The 19182-nt window shown below is 49.9% G+C and overlaps 2 protein-coding genes across 5 annotated transcripts in view; one reads left to right on the top strand and one right to left on the bottom strand.

The window, feature by feature from the left end:
• Positions 1–135: 135 nt before the first annotated feature.
• On the bottom strand, positions 136–14091 carry DCTN2 (dynactin subunit 2). Of its 4 annotated transcripts, none has more exons than XM_047739667.1 (15): positions 13898–14091; positions 12896–12964; positions 7271–7276; positions 4610–4706; positions 4386–4456; positions 3982–4080; positions 3325–3485; positions 2981–3131; positions 2587–2652; positions 2321–2359; positions 2080–2157; positions 1919–1990; positions 1596–1698; positions 1387–1478; positions 136–587 (listed from the first exon to the last, which is right to left on the bottom strand). In XM_047739667.1, the coding sequence occupies exons 1-15, from the start codon at positions 13931–13933 to the stop codon at positions 501–503; spliced, it is 1227 nt and encodes a 408-aa protein (XP_047595623.1). In that variant the 5' UTR covers positions 13934–14091; the 3' UTR covers positions 136–500. The 4 variants fall into 4 exon arrangements, with proteins under 4 accessions (XP_047595623.1, XP_047595625.1, XP_047595624.1 ...); XM_047739669.1 differs by having other exon boundaries at positions 4395–4456; positions 13898–14090; XM_047739668.1 differs by lacking the exon at positions 7271–7276.
• A 3174-nt stretch (positions 14092–17265) lies between these two features.
• KIF5A (kinesin family member 5A) overlaps positions 17266–19182 on the top strand; it is a 32412-nt gene continuing 30495 nt past the window's right edge. Inside the window, exon 1 of the mRNA XM_047742341.1 lies at positions 17266–17756. Within this exon, the coding sequence (XP_047598297.1) occupies positions 17628–17756 (129 nt within the window). The 5' untranslated portion in view covers positions 17266–17627. The remainder of the gene's footprint in view (positions 17757–19182) is intronic.

The following is a 19182-nucleotide window of genomic DNA, read 5'->3' as shown; positions in this document are numbered from 1 at the left end:
TTTTTCCTTAGTTCTTTAGTAAGAGCAGGTTACAGTTTAAATCCTCTCGTAGCAGAGAGGGGCTGAGGCTGCCTATTAGGCTGTGAAGGTCGTCTCAGTGCTGCCTCTTCCCCAGGAAACACAGCAGGGGCCACACAGAGTACAACAGCATTTAATGGTCAGAAACAGTTGTACAGAACTGCAACCAGCCACGGGAGCTGTGCTGGAGGACAGGACCCAGTCCTGCCCCGCCCCAAGCAAAGCAGTCCTGGACAGGAGCTGGCATGTGGCAAGGCCCACGTCCCCGGGGCCTGAGGGGAGACCACTATCTAATGTCCCCCAGCTACCACTCTGTATTCCTCGGAGGAGGGGTGTAAACCCCACATGCAAGAAGACCCCTTTGCCCCAGTGTCAAATGGTATGGGGATGCAAGAGTTATAATTAAGGGGAAACCCTATGTAAGCTGTTAACAGAGTTCAAGGGGGTAAGGATTACCCCCATTCTCCATCTCCTAAAGGTGCTCACTTTCCCAGCTTCTTCATCCGTTCGTCAATGTTGGCAAAATTCCCCTCAACCGTGGACAGGTTCTCACGCATGGTTTTCTGCACCTAGAAAGTCACAGAGATGTTTTACTCTATCAGGCCCAGGTGCCTGCTTGGGTGAGCACTTGAAGAAATGCTCTTGGAGAAGACAAGAAATGGAAGCATAGCTTCTGGGCCCCAGAGTGGGCATGTGATAGTAGCTGTTTTGGTCTGTTTTATATAATGAGGAACAGATATGATTTTACTGGAATGAGAGTTTTACTGGCTCAAAACTTTAGAAAACAGCTCTAGAGGCAGAACATATTATAATTTATATATTTCTTCATTTATCTTGATGGTCCTGTGGTGTTGGGTCTCTCTGCTGTAATTCTGCCCGCAGCACTGAAAACAGTGCCTCCAAGAGAAACTAGGACCATGTGCTGGGCACTGCTAAGAATGAAGGTGAAGTTCACTGCCCAGTGTCAGAGAAGAGGAAGCGGCAAAACGAGGTTGGAGCCTGCTGTTCATTTCAAAGTCCATACTCCTCCCAGTGTGCTGTGCTCTGGATACAAGCACATCTGGCTGAGGGGAAAGCTAAGCTGAGACTGTAGAGGGACTGGGTAGGTGCTGTAGGAAAAACAGGTTCACTGGAACTCTAACAATTCACTCACAGTATTTCACCTAATCCATACAACCCTGAGGTAGGTACGTTTTCCAGATGGTAAGATGGAGGTTCACAGGTTAAGTAAGTTGTCAAGGGTCCACAACCAGTGACAAACAGTAGAGACTCAAACCAAGCCCCTGCCACATCATGTTACGACCTGGGCCAAGGCAGAACCCAGGCTGCTAGAGAACAGAAGTAGCAGACCAATAAAGGGGCACACACCTGGGTCAGGAGGGTGGTGTTGTCCTTGAGGGAGCTAGCAATCATCTGCTGTGTGGTATCCAAGTGGGTCAGGAGCTGACCGAACTGCATGGCTACAAAAGAAGGTAGGGAAGGTATGGATGACGTCAGAATCCATGACAAGAGGGGAGGAAACAAAAGCTGCCCACTGTCCAATTCCTCTCCCCTCCCCCCGGCAGCAGGCCTCCCACCTTGCTCATGCAGCTGCTTGATGGTGACAAGTCTCTGCACCAGCTCCGGAAGGGTGGAGGCAATGGGGCTCCAGCGCTGTACGGTGTCGTAGAGCTGGTGCACCTGGTGGGGACAGGACAGGGCCTGGAGGGGATGGCCAAGTGAGGTACACAACGACCACCTGGTGAGGGTGGGGTGGGTGAGGGCAGGCCCCTCACTGTCTCAGCTGGTAAGAGCTTATGAAGACAGCACCTCTCAAGCTCAGGTAAGACCACCAGAAGGACTCAGAGAACACGAGGGAACAGGAAAGGGTATGGAGGTGGGGGGAAGGGCTCTTCCTGACCTTGCTTTGTGTATCTGCATCTTCTACAGAAGCTTTATGCTTGGCAATCTCATTCACCTTTCCCAGGACACTCTGAAAACACAGACTTCAAGGTTGATAGGGCACCCAGGGCTTCTGAAGTCCCAAGCTACCTGTAATCTAGTTTGCCCTCCATTTAATACCTGTAGCCGAGCCTCCACTTGGTCCAAAACTGCAAGGTCCAGGGCATTCACCTTTGCTTGCAACAGTTCTACAGTCTCCTGGGGGTGGAGGTTGGGACAAAATTCATGGAGGGGAAAGGATCAGACTAGGAAGATGCCACCACGTATTCCACTGGAGGTGATTAATATACAGCTATGGACCCACAAACCCAACCTCACTATCCCCTCTGTAATCCAACACTCTGGTTCCTTGTATACTCACCATGAGACAGGCTCCCTGCACACCTGCTGAAAGGGGATTCTGGCGGGGAAGAGGAGGAAAGAAATCAGTGGTTCTTGTGTCTCCTCACAATTACTACCGTTTCCATACTACCGTCTCCTACCCTTCCCGGGTCTAGCTGGCAACCCACTGGCTGATCTGATAAATGAAGACCTTCCCACTCTCCCCAGGGTTTTGTGGAATGCTCTGAGTGTCAGGGAAGAGGGCGCAAGATGCAAGGTCAGACTCAGTAGAGGAGAGCACCTGACCTGAGCATCCTGATCACAGCGTACAGTTGCTTCCAGCTCTGTCAGGCGCTTCTCAAGTTCTGCAACCTAGGACGAGGAAGGGAGTGAGACTCGCCACCCGCCTGCTTGCCGCTGCAGCAGGCACTAACATCCTACTCCTCTCTGCTTGTCCGCTTGCCATGCCCCTCCCTCCTCCTCTCCACTCTGCCTAGGGACCACTTTCTCTGGAACACAACCTGATCACATTCTTAAAATCTTAACTGAAAGTAGATGGGTGAGGGAAACATGGAGAACGAAACATCAAGAGGAATCAGAAGCATTCCCAGCACCCTGATATCTGATCCCCTGGAGGGAGGTAGGAAAGTCTTCAGGGCCATGCTACCCCAGCCCCCCAACCAACCACATACATACTTACTTTGGCAGCTTGAGAGAACTTGTCCTGTTCAGGCCGAGAATGTAGTTCGTAAGTGACAAGGCTACTATCTACAAGAGTCCCACTGGTGGTCTTCCCCCCTGAACCGGTTCCTTTGCTGTTTTTGGTTGCCTCCAGCTGCAGCAGCAGGCGCCTGGGGCAGGAGACCAAGTAATAAGACCACAGCTTGAAGGATGTGGGCCAGCCCCACCCTCTCTTATTTTTGCCTTGCGCTCAGCATTAAGGAACAGCTAGGGTTCCTCTCCCCTTAGTATCCTGGCCAATACCTGACTGGGTCTCCCTATGCCCCAGGCAGCAGTGATTTCCTAACAAAGCAGGACACCCACTTAGCCAGAGCTCCATCAGGGTCAGTAAGGTTGATGGCTGCATCTGGTCCCAGCAGCTTCTCCAGGTGGGAAGCAACCAGCTGCTGCTTCAGGGCGGCCAGCTGTTTAGCCAACACCACGGGGGTCAGCTTCTCTTCAGTGGCAGACTCCTTCACCGTTGCCTGGTATGAGAAGAAGCAGACAACAAGGGGTGGCCGGGGGAATCAAAACCAGAAAAAAGGGGTGCCTAGGTGGCTCGGTCGGTTAAGTGTCTGCCTTTGGCTCAGGTCATGATCCCAGAGTCCTGGGATTGACCTCCGAGTCTGGCTCCCTGCTCAGTGGGGAGTCTGCTTCTCCTGTCTCCCCTTCCTCTGCTCATGCGCTCTCTCTCTCTCTCTCTCTCTCTCTCTCTCGTGTGCTTTCTCTCTCAAATAAATACAATCTTAAAAAAAACAACAACAACAGAAAAAAGGATCAAGGCCCTTAAGAATGGCTGTAGCTGGAAGTTACTGGATGGTTCTTACCCACCTATGGTACTGAATATAGATCTATTTAAACCCCTAAACCTAGGAACCCCAGCTTCCTTACCAAGGAGCCTTGGGAACCTTTTTCCTCCTGCTGTGAGGCCCTCCTCTGCTATGTAAGTCAGGGCACAAAGAGAAGGGAGTTTACAAGTACCTTGATTTTCTCAACTTCAGTTGTCAGCTCTTGGACCTCGTGCAATAGTCGCTGGTACTTTTGCTGCGGTGTCTCCTTCACTCCCAGGCCCTCTCCAAGCTAGACAGCAAGCACACACAGTGAAGTTAAATCCCTCAGTACAGGGAGCCTCCTCAAGAATTTATCCAAACCCCGAGCTTAGGTTGTAAGGGTATCCCATCCAACTCAGAATGCACAACACCCTGGTACAGAAAAACTGGAGGCCTGGAGACTCTCCAGAGCAAACAGCAGGGGGACTAAGTATCCTCAACTGTATCCTGCTGGGTTTCTCGGGAATCCCAAGGAGAGAAAAACTCAGAAGCTTGACTGTGTCCCTTGATGTCCCTCCTAACCAGGATCATGGCACCATCCCCAGCAACACACACACAACAAACCAGCTCATATTCTCCAGATTCATATCCTGTTCTCTTGGTTTTTCCAATACGATCTGAGAAATCTGCCAAGAAAAGAAGATGGAATTGAGGGCCTGATCTAGGCCCAGGGCAGTCACGGTCTCAGGTGACTGTCGGGGCTACCATGAAAGATCTCCATGAAGACCCTCTCCCCAAAGCAAGTCACTCCCCCCATCCAGTTTCTAGCCCAGTCTCACCAAGTCCCTTTGTCCCCACTCTCTTGTCTTTGAACTTGTCATAGGCGGCATTGGGATTGACAATGATGTGCTCCACACTTGTGCTTGTCAGCTCCTCCTGCAGGAAGAGGGAGTTCAGGCCAGGGGCAGATTCATTCTCACCCTAGACTTCCCTGACCCCGCAAAACCCCCAAACCACTAGAGGAGACTGGGCCCCACATTCCCAAGAGAAGAGAAGGGCGGCTCCACTCCAAGTTGCCGACCCAGGCTCAACCTAGGAAACGGAAGCTTCCTGGTAAATTTGGAGTCTCAGTTGTATAAATATTAACACCCTGACTCAAGGAACAGAGGTAGCATAACCTCCCCACCCACTCTGTACATAAGCCTCCCCCCCACCCCTACCCCACCGACTGGGGCCCTCCCAGTTACCTGGCACACACCATGCACTCAGGCCAAGAAACTAGCCTGACCTCTTTGAACCTCCCCCTCCCAAAAGTAAATCTCCTTGTTGCTGAGGATGGACATTTCAAGCTAACCTCCCATCCTTGCTGGGAGGAAAGAGGAAGGGTGGCAGACATTCCAGCTGCTAACTCTGACGGTGAATACGCTGCTGAAGGGAAGATACCAGCTCTGAGATACAAAAGTAAGGCTGGGAGAGGACATGACCAGCAGTCCTGTGCCAAGGCTGCCATTAGGCTGGGGAGTTCAGGGTACAGAGAGAAGAGGCAAGAGATTACTATATATTTTTTAAGGGATGTCTTAGAAGCAATAAGCATAAGCACTACCTGCTTGCCAAAAGGACGCCCGGGTGAGGGCCACACCTATATCCTGACATGGAAGTAGCCCAGCAGCTTCTCAGAGAGAAGCCTCTCGAAGAGAAGCCGCAGCACCCGCCTCTTCTCCCTGCGCCCTCTGCTCTTGTCTCAAGCACTGAAGCTCTCTCCTTAGCAGGGAGCATGGGAAAGAAAGTAATAAAGAGAGTTTACCCTAGCAGAGTGGTTCCCTCCTTACTAGATACTGACTGGCTGTTCAGATTCCAGTAACTACACCAAGACCAGGCACTTCACACTACACATCTCCCTCCCTTGTCAGCAGTCCGGCAGCTCTCACTGCCCTCCTGAAAGAGGGTGAGGGAGGCCCGGGGATCTTGTGCTATTGGGGACGACAGCTCCACCTTCTATAGAAGGCAGCTGGCAAAGTGAGTCTTCTTGCCTTTAACTAGAACAACAGTTCTCAACCCTGCCTGTGTATTTGCGCGACTTACAAAATGTAAATTAAAAATAAATTAAAATTAAAAAAAAAAAAAGAAAAAAGGCCTGGGTTCTCTGTAGATTTTGATTTCATTATTGTTCTGGGGTAGGGTCAGGAGAGTAGGCCAGCTGAAAAGCTACCCAGCTGATTCTAACATGCATCCAGGACTGGACAGAGAGTCTCTGCCTGTGTGTAGGTATTGGGGGTGGGAGCAGGGGATGATAATGGAGAGGCATCATGAAGAGCAGCAAACAGAAGCTCCATCCTTCATCTCTGATTTGCTATTAGAGAAGGAATCAGCGTGAGTGGCAGCTTTAAAAATAGGGAAGGGAGGGACGCCTGGGTGGCTCAGTTGGTTGAGCAGCTGCCTTCGGCTCGGGTCATGATCCCAGCGTCCTGGGATCGAGTCCCACATCGGGCTCCTTGCTCATCGGGGAGCCTGCTTCTCCCTCTGCCACTGCCTGCCATTCTGTCTGCCTGTGCTTGCTCTCTCTCCCTCTCTCTCTCTGACAAATAAATAAATAAAATCTTAAAAAAAAAAAAATAGGGAAGGGAGGGAGTAAGGAGAAAACATCAACTTTGACCTTTACTTCTTCTTCAGGGAAGTGCTGAGCAGCTAAAGATTAAGGGAAAACCAAAGGGCTCAACATCCTATGTGCAAGGGTAAAGAAACAACTGAGCCCCAAATTATTCTGACTTTAATCTTCTCTGAAATGTATGGTCAGAGCACCCACAGGCCAAATAACTGTGTGGTCTCCGGTCTCTGCAAAGTGTCTGAGGACTCCCGACGAGGAGAGATGACCACCTTTTCTTAAGTTCACACTCCTCCCTGTGATTGCCCCAGTCAAGGCCAATGAGGTAGAAATCCATTTAAAAAAATCCTCTTAAAAAGACAAATGGGAAGCATAGTCTATAGACCAAGGAAGGAAATTAATCATGGCTGCCATCTATTAATACCCTCATTATGGGCCAGGCACTTTGCTGATGAGAACCTACTTTCCTAAGTAGGTAAGGGGCTGGTTAAGTAGAAAAAGGTCAATGTACAGAGTGTGGGCCTCAGAGGTCCTGGACAGTGGCAGGAATTAACAGCGCTTTCATCTCACTCTTTCCACTTTGGATCACGGCCTGGGTCAGGAGAGCTGCCCGACACTGGCATCCCCTCAGAGCCTCTCCAAGGATGTGTCCCAGAGACTCAGATGGCCAGCACCCTTCTGTCCTCCAGTGGCACCCATTCCACCAGTGTCTCAGAGATATGGGGGCATGGGCTGGAGGCAGTGTCACTACAGTGATTCATAAGATGGGAAAAGGCTGTCGCCTGGGGGTGGGGCTGGATTGAGGGATTAAAGATTTAGCAGAGACAAAAGGATAGAGAAACAACTGCCCATCACAGCACACCCCATTAAAAAGCAGATGAAAGGTCAGGCTTCTTACCAGCTCCTTGTGGTTTTCCCCAGAGGTGAGAAAATCAAAAGAGTTAAAAGGAAAGGGAGTGGGGAAATGGGGGTGAGGGAGGGGAAAAAAAAGACAAAATTGTTATTAGCAAATTGTCACATGCACTATATGATAGCTTCAAACACACTGCACCATAGGGCCCAGGGGAGCCTAGCAAAATTTGGGGGCCCAGAAGTTTCAGCTGGAGCCACTACATACCCCAAGAGAAAGAAGACCTTGGGACCCTTTCCTCTCTGGTGGTGAGAATGTCATGAAGCTCTGCCATTAGAAGCAATGTAAGATTATCTGAGAACTAGTGAGATGTTGCAAGCTAGTGGCATGGAACAGGAAAGTGGGGGTGGGGGCAGACAAGGCAGAATGTGAAGCAGAGACTGTGGGGATTCTAAGGACACATAGCTGACCAAGGGGCTTCTTAGTCCTTCTCGAGGGGGGACTTCATGGTTCAAGTCTCGCTGTCTCTTGGCTTCTCTAGTCTTGAAGAATGAGATGTCTGGATGGTGGAACTGGTCACAATGATGGTGCCCGCAAGGGTAACGTGACAGGACTTGAGGTTAAGCAGAACAAAATATGTCAGGAGATGGTGAGTGTCAGGAAACATGAAGCACCCGTTCACTGCCAGAAGAGAGGCAGGGCACATCCGGGCCCCTCAGACAGTCCAGTGTGTTTGCATCCACCTTGATTAGTTGGTAACTCCCCCCGCAGCCCCAGGGGAACCAGAGCAATTCTGCTATGATGTGTGAGCACAAAGAACCCAGAGGATACCAAGATTCACAGCTCCCAGCCCACGAGCAGAAAATGTTTCTTCCACCTTCTGCTCACAAGATTCACAGAGGTTAGAGCGTGGACAAGGAGGAAAGGTGAGAGTACTCCAAAGAGGCCTTCTTTTAGTCCAGACACAGAGACAAGGCTCTCGCTTCTAGGGAAGACGGGTAAAGAACTGCCAGGAGGGAAATCTAGCGTTACGCCCTGCCTCTCCAGGAGCTCTACTGATGGGCACGCAGAATCGTGGAAGCTTAAAGATGGTTATGTATATATGACAATGCACGGTGGGACAAAGACAAGTGCTTCCTGCCTCAGAGATTTCACCTAGAAACGCCTGAGCCTCCACCTCTCCATCCCCTGTCTGATGCCAGGGCCCAGCTAAGCCAAGACTCCTGCTTCAGATCAGGGTCAAGGCAGATCCAGACCCTGTGGTTTACACTGGGAGGTCTCTGCACAGAGGGAGTGTAAGCACTCACAGGTGCACACAGGCAAACACACAAGGGGAGGCACACACACACTACCTTTCTCTTATTTGCCCCACCAAGCTAAAACCAGCTTGGGAGAAACTCAAGGAGAGAGAGACAATGAGCTGTAAGTTCAAGTTCAAATCATGAGGAACAAGCAGAATGGGGGAGGATAGAAAACCAAAGAAAAGGAAAAGTGGCATATTAGTCTGTAAACCGTATACACCACCTCCAGGTCTGTCCTTTGGGGGCACTGTGGGATGATGAGTTTTTAGGCATAATTCCTATAACCTGGAGTATTAACAGTCACCACGGAAACAGTCCACCCAGCCACCTTGACTGGAGAATTCTAAGTGCCCTGATCCCAGGTACCAATTTACCTGGTACATGACTCCCAGTCCCTCTCACTAATGGACCCCCTGACTCCCCAGGGCTGTTTGGCTAAATGGCTGTGCCTCAGAGGGCAAGACCTGAGGTTCTAGATCAGACAGGGAAAGAGGCCACTGCTTCTCTGAGCCCGTTAAAGCTCCTTGCCAACACTGCAGCCAGGGGGACTTCAGAACCATGCTGACAAGGAAGTTGGAGAATGCTGTAGAAGAAAACTGTCCAGGATGGATCACCATAATGCTGACCATCCACCCATTCCGAAAGGAGGGGTACAGAAACAGAAAGACTCGTGAAAGCACAAATAACCCAAGTTATTACCTTAAAATTACATGTAACACTCCTTTCCCATCCAATTTACTTTTGTCTAAAGGCTTAACACAGGGAACATTAAAATGAGTATTTCCCAGGGATAGTCTACACACAGCTAAGAAGTGATGACTATGACTGTCCCCCTTGTTCTCTACCCTTGTCTAGAATGGCTAACAGTTACTTCTTTTCTCTTAACTTAATTTCAGTCTGAGGAGGAGAAAGCCAACCCCTTCTAACTCCAGCCCCTAAAATGCCTCATATGCAAAAGCATTCCTAGCCTCCATGTTTCTATTCCAACCTCCATTGGACAGTTTTATTCTGCAGACCTCACAAGGGAAAGAGACAATGACTCATGAATCAGATTTGTACTTCCAAACCTTGATTGATGATTTTTAAACGTAAGGCCAGTAGGCCCCTTAATGACCCAGCTAGGGACTCGACAGAATTCAAAATGATTAGCTACAACAACAGTACAGTGACAGAGCATTGCATGCGAGATGGCAGATGAAAAAAAAAACCATGCAGAGAAGAAGCATCGAATGGTCTTACTTGTGCAAACTAGTGTCCAGGCAAGGTGGTGAGGAGGGAGGATGGGGGAAGCATTAGGAAAAACTCAGGTAAGTTCAAGAGCGCCAACAGTCAATGAACACAATCAAGCAAACTCTATGGTATCTCAAACTGTAAGGAAGACAACATACTGTTTCTTATCTCAAGCTGGTGGAATGTCCAGCAGTATCTACCCTTTGGAGAACAGCCTCTGCCAGGGCCCTGTCAGACTGTGGCTAGGTCATTTTTTCCCCTTTCGCATGGCACTGGAGACCAGTAAGGCATCAAGGGAGAAACTATAGCCTGTTTCTAGTGAGATTTTCTAAATTTACGCTCCTTGCTCCAGCAGTTCAAAAGCCAGGAGCAGAATGCCTCACAGACCCAAGGCAGACTGTGGGTCCAGCAGGGAGGAAATTCCAGTCGGGAATTAGCTTTCCTGACAAGACATTTTAAGAAAAGTCTCCAAGTAAGCCCATCGTCCAAATCAACCTAGGAGTGTCTGAAATGCAGAGACGAGATCCTCTTACATTGAAGAGGAAAGGGCCAGCATGTGCTGCTGTCTGGCCCATTTACCTTAGAGTATTTTCCTTCCTGCTAAAATTGTTTTAAAGGAATAGTAGGAAAATCAGGATCATCTTTAGCAAAACTAAAACCTTTTATACTACTTTCCTCCACCATCCCCTCCACTATAGGAAATGCAATACTTTTGTGATTAAATTAAACTAGCAATGACATCTTTAAGGGACATTATTTCCTTCAGCAGCTCAGTTTTTTCCACAGTGGAGCAATCAGAGGAAGGAGGTTAAAAGACAGTGAGGGTCAACACTCTTTGATTATTCCTTTAAATAAAAATCTGGAGATCCCCCAAAAGGTTCCTTTAGAAGATGGTCATATTGGTTGTCTTCAGGGAAGGGACCTGGGTGGTGGCAGGCAGGGGTGGGAAGAGACTCTTGTTCTATGCACTTATATTATCTATGTAAAAACGAATCAAATTAAAGTTGAAAATAATCTGGAGACTAAGGCAAAACATTCTGTTGCCAGGAGTTAAGGTGACTGAAAACCTCACAGTTCAGCCACAATACTGGTGACATGTTGTCATCAGTGCTACGTCCTGGGAAGGGAGGGGACAGGCTGCTAGTGAGAATTCAGGCATCACAGACATGAGGTTTCTGGACTAAGTACAACCCACTTCTCTTCAAGCTGCACATTTACATCAATATTAAGAGCAGGAACAGGACCATTACTCAGCTGACTTCCCGAAGGCTGCCCTCCTAAGGCCCACAGGACACGCAGAGGCCAGAGACATTAGCTGACATCAATAAATATCTCAGCGCCCCCCCCCCTTCCTGAAGCAGCTGAAGGTCTCCCCACCCTTCTCCCTCCCGCCTAGTGATGAAGATTCATTTAGCTGTGTCTTAGGTGATGGAGGCAACTCGACTCTTCTTGTATTTACCATCCAGCTCCTATGCACTGCTATACCGTCATCCTGAACAATATGCTGCAGGAAATGAATACTTCTGGAATCCCTCCCTATCAGCCATCCCACTAGGTATTACTGAAATAGGCTGCTCAGGCACCGCAGGGAAAAACAGCCAATCAGGGCTGCACATTCAGGTGCTCCCATGCCTGTCATCTTCTTCTTAAGAAACATCCCAGGACTTTCAAAAGGAAAACTACGCATGTTATTTTTTTGTTTTGCGAGGGGGATTGCTGTGATACTGCCCATTCGTATCACAGGCAGTGACAGACAACCTGCCGTTTATCATCTCACCATGAAGCTGTGACACTTTATGGGCAGAGGCCTAGGCCAGAGTTGAACAGTCTCTGAAATGGGTCAGAGGATTGAAATCCTCAGCTTCTACACTCATGCTCTGTGAGGTCAAAGACAGCTTCCTAGTAACATACATCTTAGACTGACAAGTGCACTCCCAGGTCCTCGAGCAATGACAACATCTGCATTATCTCCAGATATTCAAGCTTGGGGGACAGCCTGACATGCCAGCAAATACAGAAGCCACAAGGAACACACCACCGAGAGAGGAGACACGGAAGGTGTTCCCACAGAATAGGAACCACTTCCACATGGGGGAAATCAAATAAGGAATAAGTGAGTACGCCAAGCCATACATTAGAAGCCAGCAGCCAGCATTCTCCAGGGCTAACCAGCCCCACAGACACAGCCACAGGACTTGGAAACACACATACGGAGCTTGCTTCATCAATGTGACCTTAGCCCAGCTCTCTCTGGAATAGAACCTATAACACATCTTGTAAAAAATGCTAACAGACCTTTGTTCTCCTTGACACTTACATACAAGTTTTTACCATGCTGATTTCTATTCACTCCATTTTGTTTATTCCATGTTTCCTAAACTGTATGTATCCTAACTCCACCATTAGTCTGGGGCATCCTTAAAGGCAGGGACATTTCTTCCTCTGCATTGCACAAAAACCAACATAGAATGAACACATTCAATCAACATGCTAAGTGGTTCCCCTCATGGTTAAAATGTGTCCACAGCTATTTTCTTCCTTAGAGTTCTTCTTAGGTCTGAAAGTGCTAAGGGACTCACTCTCTTTTGCTGTAGGAAATATTTACATTCTTCCTCAAATTCGTCTTGCTCTGACTAGATCCCTTATCTTTCTAAAATCTCCACATCACTTCCTCACTCCTTGCTCAACGGATACTGGGTATTCAGGAAAAAGACTATTCCTCTATACTTCAAAATCTAGCTCCTGCTGGATACTGATGAACATGCATCAAGTGAAATATTTTATGAAACCGAAGGCTTACTTCCTAACCTCAAGGAGTTTATAGGTGCTCAGGCTTCAGGATTCATTACCACAGACTAGCACCCAGAGGCCTCCCTAAATCACTGGCTCCAAACGAGACTGTCTTGAGATATTTCAACTTTTATTTAAAAAGACCCAAGTCAGGTCTTGTTAGTTGTGATTCCACAGACAGGGCTCTCCTTCCTAGCATTGTTCACTGGTGGCTGTAAGCCTGCAACCTACATACCTCCCAGGCTGGGTTGGCATACCCGCTTATTGTTGTGGCTCCCCATTAAGGGAAAGGGTCAGCCTGGGGGAGAGAGGTCAGGGTCCGTAAGAGTACTGAAGCAGCACACAGTCTTACCGCATCAAACTCGGCTTGATCATCCTCAGGCAGATCGCTGGTTTCATAAACATCTGGCTCGTTCCTAGCCTGTAGACAGAAGCAGTGACCACCCTACCTCATTACCCAGCATCCACCAATACCCCTGACCCACTCCATTTCAATAAGCTAACAGAGAAGACAGGCTGTGAGGCCAGGATTCTGTCGCTTCTCTTCTACCTGTCCAGTGAACTGTATATTAGTTCCCATGTCTTAAAGGAGTGGGAATGACAGAGGGCACAGTTGGGACCTCATGGTAAGTGGTGAGTGTAAGTGATGACAAAGATGTGACCCTGAATCTGAAGGGGTGTGGGCTCTTGGCAATCATTATGCTCGAAGTAGGAGAGCATTATCTTCCAATTAGGCCCTATACACCGCTACCCTGGCACAAAGGTTGAGAGTGACTCAGTACAAGGTCCTGTGACCCAACCCCCACCCTTGAGAATGCAGACAGGGCAGCACAAAAGGAGGGTACAGGCCGGCATGTGTGGGGTCGGGGGGAGGTGCAGGGGGGCGGAGGCGGGTTTCCGGGGGGGGGGGCAGAGTTCTCTATCTGGTACTAGAAGGGTTCTGCCACGGTAACTTCTTCTTTGGCAAGGTGAAGGCCATCACCAAGTGGCCTGGTATGTGTGTTTGGGGTTGGGATGGTGGGGGGAGGGGCCTTATGGGGAGATTCTCCAGACACGGGTGGTGCTGACATGGATGGTAGAAACACTCGGGCTAAAGAGCTAAGCGCCCAGAGACGATTTTTGGGCGGAGAAACCGGCGACTGCCGGAAAAAGGGCCTGGTAAGTCATTCCGCGGCCGGACCAAGTCAGGTCGTAAGAATCCGGAGGATGCTGTGGCCCTTCGGGGAGCCAGAGGCTAGAGCCCTGGGGCGGAGGAGGGGCTGCAGGCGGGAGGGGTCAGGGGTTAGTGTCTGTTGGGGGTCCTTAGTAGGTCGGGGGTGCGGTCCTGGGGAGCCGGGGTTGGCCCTGTACTCACAATGCCGGGAAGGTCGGCGTATTTAGGGTCCGCCATGGCGGCGGCGAGGCGGGGTTGGGGGACCGGGGCCTCGGTGGAGCCGGGGCCGGTGTTCGGGTAGGGGAGAGGCTGGCTCCGGGTCCCGGGCTTAGGCGGCGGCAAAGGGAGCGGCGGAGGAGGTGGAGGAGCAGGAAGTCTCGCGACAGGAATCGTACAGGAGCGAGAAGGGTAAGGCAAAAATCGCGAGAACACCCCGCTACCACACCCCTGGAGAGGCCGGGATTGGCAAGAATGCTGCCAGGGAATGAGGTAAGGCGGGGGGACGCCGCCTGGGATTGTGGGATGTGTAGTCTTGGCCCACTCCGGCTTGGACGGAGAACGACAACAACGCGCCTTGGGAGTTACTTCACACAACTTATTTTCTTTCATTTTTACATCAAGTCTATGAAAAATATTTTGTAATTCCTGTTTTTCAGATGAATACGTTTGGGGTTCCAGAAATTAAGTGACTAGATAAAGATAATACAGCCTGTCGTGCTGTGGCACAGAAAGAACTTCAAAAACAATAATTGCAAGTAAAATTTAGTAAGGACTTAGTCATGTTAGGAATGAAAACGTTAAGTAATCTTCTCGAGTTAGAGCTATCAAATAAATACAGGGCACCTAGTTAAATTTGAATTTCAAAGAAACAACTAATAAGGTTTTTTATAGTATAAGTATGCCCCATATCATATGTGGGACATACTAAGACACACACACACACACACACACACACACACACACACACACACACACACACATTATTAGCTTTTTAATCTGAAATCCAAATTTAATGGGGCATCTGTTTTTGTTTTTCAAATCTGGCACTCTTATTTCAAGCTCTTAAGTAGGTAAGTGGTGACTGTATGTCTGTTGGAACACCCTCTGTGCTCTTAACAACCGCACTAATAGTTTTCAGACTTCTGAATTACACAGTTCAATAAAATGAAAACAACAGCAACCCTGGGGCGCCTGGGTGGCTGTTGATAAAGCCTGTGCCTTCAGCTCTGGTCTTGATCCCAGGACCCTGGGATCTAGTCCCACCTGGGGTTCCCTGCTCAGCAGGGAGTCTGCTTCTCCCTCTGTGCCTTCCTTCCCCTGCTCATGCTCTCTTCCTCACTCTCAAATAAAATCTTAAAAACAAAACAAACAAACAAACCCAGCAACACTTTTTGAGGATGGACATAGTACTGCTACCTTTAAATTTTGCCAACTAAGGGACGCCTGGGTGGCTCAGTTGGTTAAGCAGCTGCCTTCAGCTCGGCTCATGATCCCAGCGTCCTGGGATTGAGTCCCACATTGGGCTCCTTGCTCGGCAGGGAGCCTGCTTCTCTCTCTGCCTCCCTCTGCCAGTGCTCACTCTCTCTCTCTCTCTGACAAATAAATAAACAAAATCTTAAAAAAATTTTTTTTGCCAACTAAGTGCATTAGAAAAAGAAAGCCTACTGTTTACTATAGCCATCATTTCTTCCTAGAAAAGTAGGAAGGACATACACTCAAGATTGAAAGACAATCTTTTGAAATTTAATAAATCTAGCTTTATGAAAAGCTTGCTGCATTGTGTGTGGATGTTTTTTGTTTGTTTGTTTTTTATTTTTTGTTTTTGGAAGGAGGGGATACCCAGTAAGATTTTTTCCCTGACCCTTCATAGGCAAGCTTTTTTCTTTTTCTTTCTTTCTTTTCTTTCTTAAGACAAGCATATTTTGAAAGTCCATTAGGGCTGCCACCCTGGAGCCCCTGGGGGCCTGAGTTTGGGATGTTTTCCATAATGTTTCCTGAGCTTGCAGGATGCTGCAACACTTAGAAATAGTGCCAGACCAAGTGACTGGAGAGATGCTTGTGTTCCGGAGTTTGGAACTCATTGTCATTCTATGCATACTCCCCTGGCTCCTCCCCAAACCTCTACCCAGCTTCCTATAGAGTCTTACTGCCTTCCCAACCAGTTTCTTTTCTTTTCTTTTTTTAAGATTTTATTTATTTGACAGTCAGAGATCACAAGCAGGCAGAGAGGCAGGCAGAGAGAGGGAGGGAGGAAGCTCCTTGCTGAGCAGAGCCAAAGGCAGAGGCTTAACCCACTGAGCCACCCCTGCGCCCCTTCCCATCCAGTTTCTTATTCTGGATGAGTTTCCTTCAGTTTCCTTAAAACTCAAGGTGGGTAAGACGTATAGGCCCAACGTGTGGAAGCCCTCATCTGAGTTCTGAGTGGTTAGTTGTCTGGTCAGGCCACCATTCTCTCACTCTTGCCTCATGGTGTCCAAGTGACCTTACACAATTGCTAGGCAGAACCTCCATCCCCTCCTCCCTTCTTCCATCATCACGCTCCTTCCTTTGGCCTAAAGCCTCAACTCCTGCAGTCCAACTCTCTATTAGCCAGCAGAGGCCTGTGACGTGGAGAAAAAAATCAATTTGGCCAGCTTCTGGGTGGTTCTGCCCAGGGTCTGCAGCAGGAGTCTGACCTGAGGGGAGAAAGGACAAAGAATCTCTAAGGCTTGGCCTTTTCTTTTTTCTTTTCTTTTCTTTCTTTTCTTTCTTTCTTCCTTCCTTCCTTCCTTCCTTCTTTCCTTCCTTTCTTTCTTTTTTTTTTTTTTGCTAGGGAAGAGGGAGAAGCAAAGTAAGCCCTGAGAGAGGGGCTGGGGTGTTGGGACTCTGTCCAATGGTAATTTGGACAGGAAACACACTTACATAGGTGCTGAAACCTGTCTGAAACCTAAATGCAGATGTCTGCCCTACTGGTTCTCTCTCAAAGCCCCTGTGGCCTTCCCTATCCCCATCATTACTCCCCCTTCGCTGTTTTCTGACTCCCTTTCTCTTGCAAAATCTCCTGCCCACCTGCATCTGCAGCCCCAACCCATCAGGCAAAATGAGAATTTTATCTGTGTCTGAATTCTGATAGCCCAGAATCCGAGTTTGCTTTCCTTCACATTGGGGACCTGGTGTGTATACTGGGGAGATAGTGCACCTTTGGACCTAAAAGGGGAAGGGAATTATAGCCTTTCCCCTGACACTGCTGGCAGCCGCCCTTGAAAGTTGAGTGGGTTGGGAATCTGTGTGAGGGGGTTGGGGATGGGGAATGAGAAGTGTGCTCTCAATTTGGAGAGGATGGTGACAGGGGCGGGGCGGGGGTGGGGGAGGAGGGTGTCCCGGAATAAAAGGGGTGGAAGCGCTGTCGGCTCTCTTCCCTACCCAGGCGACGGGCCCACCTCAGCCCCCTCACCCCTTCCAGAGGGGTGGAGTCCGAGGGAGGGGTAGGCCGTGGAGGTGGGAGGTGGGATGCGGAGAGGGACTCGGGTGGGGAAGGGGTGAGGGCGAGGTTAGCTAGGAGCGTCAGGGGTGGGGGAGGAGGCGAGAGGAACGGAAAGGTGCCCCAGCGGGTGGAAGCCGAGCGGGAGGCCCCCCGCGAAGGAAGCCCCGCCCGCCCCGCGGCCGCCGCCCCGCCCAGGCCCGCAGCGCCGCGCTGCAGCGCGAGGGGCGGAGAGGCAGAGCGCTGAGAGAGGACCAGACGCCCAGGTCGCCCGCATCCCCGTGCCGCAGGAGCGAGCAAGCGCGCCCCGGCCCCGCTCTCCAGCCCTCGCCCGGGCGCCCCACCTGCTTTCTCGGCTCCAGAGACCGAGCACCTGTCCTCCGCCTCGGCCCCCGGCTGAGCACCCCTCCTCCGGAGCGCACACCCGCCCCTGCAGCCCGAGAAGTGCCCAGCCCGTCGCCGGCGACCACCATGGCGGAGACCAACAACGAGTGTAGCATCAAGGTGCTCTGCCGATTTCGGCCCCTGAACCAGGCCGAGATTCTGCGGGGAGACAAGTTCATCCCCATTTTCCAAGGGGACGACAGCGTCGTTATTGGGGTGAGTGTCGCCCCGGGAGGGAATTTCGGGGAGGGATCGGAAAGATGAATCTCCCCCGCCCCCGCCCCCGCCGAGTCTTCGCCCCTGGCTGTCACTCTGCGCCCCCTCCCCGCCGCTCAGCCTCCATCCTCTCCGCCGCAGCCCCTCCTCTCCCCTGCATCAGGATGGCTGGGTGTGGCCTGGCCAGGCGGGCGGCCAAGTCTCCGCAGAGTGGGAGGGGGCTACTTCCTCGCAGTCAGGGGACCAAACTCCCCTTTGCTGCTCGTTGCAGCGTCCACACCCCTTAGAGCCAGTCCCGTGTTTTTCTGATGTTTTCCCTCTCCCCTAGGGAAAGCGCATCTTCCCTTTGTTATTGGCTCAGATCTCTACCCCCACCTCCCAGGATGGGCTGGGATAGACTAGTGGATCGGCTAGATGGGAGGTGGGCAGTCCAGGGTCTCTGCGGGCGGAGGTATGAATGAGAGTGGGCTCTAAGACCAAGCCCTCCATCAACCCCTGAAGTAGTCACAGCCTAGACTTGGGCAGAGGGCACAGGTCTGATGAAGGGTTTTCTGGGAAAGAAATGCATTGATGCCACACCCAGTCTGGGAAGGGGGCTGTGGGGTCCTAAGGAAATGTCTGCCTTTCCCTCCCAGGTACAGTAGGAAGAGGCTTCAGACACCCCAGTTTCCCCTAACAAATAAAAATAAGCAAATCCTGAGGTTTTAATAGGTACTTGCTTATTCATCCTTCCTTTTGATGATCTAGTAAAAAGTATCAAGCTGCTTCTACCTCATCATGATAGCTCTACCCACAAGGAGATCTTATTAAGAAGGAGAACTAGTATTTACTGTGTGTTTATTACTGGACATGTATTATTTAATCTCAAAACAACACTCTGAAGTAGATATTAATATTTCCATTTTACAGATGAGGAAATTGAGGTCCAAAGAAGTTGAATGACTTTCTCAAGGTCACCCTGTTAATTCATGGATCTGAACCTAAATCTCTAACTCCAAAGCTCCTGGCTTTTCCTTTATATCACACTGCCTCTGCAGATTTCTCTTCTCGACCATTATCTGTGATAGCCCAAAGGGAATTCTTCACCCACCCCTCCTTTTCCAGTTTGGTAGGGATTGTTAGGCTATGGGGTGAAAGGACCTGAGGTTGAGTCCTATAGGGCTTGAGGGGTGCTGGGCCAGGAAACTGTAGCCAATTTGAGAAGGGAGCAGCACATATGATGGTTGTCTTCAAGGTCAGGGGCACTGTTTATATATCTTTGGTCCATAGTGCTTGACATAAGGTAGGCTTATTAAGCGAATGGAGGAAAGATGAGGAGGGAGCATGGGCCTCTGAATCAATGAGAATGGGACTTTGAGTAAACATGCCTTAGGAAGAGCCTGCTTACATGTCCCATTCCCAAGGGCCCCAGTCTGTCACTGTGCTG

The sequence above is a fragment of the Lutra lutra genome, chromosome 8, assembly GCF_902655055.1.
Source record: "Lutra lutra chromosome 8, mLutLut1.2, whole genome shotgun sequence".
Lineage (NCBI taxonomy): Eukaryota > Metazoa > Chordata > Mammalia > Carnivora > Mustelidae > Lutra > Lutra lutra.
The sequence above is the reverse complement of the archived record's forward strand: the minus strand, read 5'-3'. Positions and strand labels throughout refer to the sequence as shown.

Coding starts and splice junctions, on each gene's coding strand:
- DCTN2 (XM_047739667.1), bottom strand. CDS start 13,933: ATGGCGGACCCTAAATACGCCGACCTTCCCGGCATT. Junction 1,699..1,918: donor ATGCAGATACACAAAGCAAG/GTCAGGAAGAGC, acceptor TGTCCCCACCAG/GTGCACCAGCTCTACGACAC. Junction 588..1,386: donor ACACCACCCTCCTGACCCAG/GTGTGTGCCCCT, acceptor GTGACTTTCTAG/GTGCAGAAAACCATGCGTGA.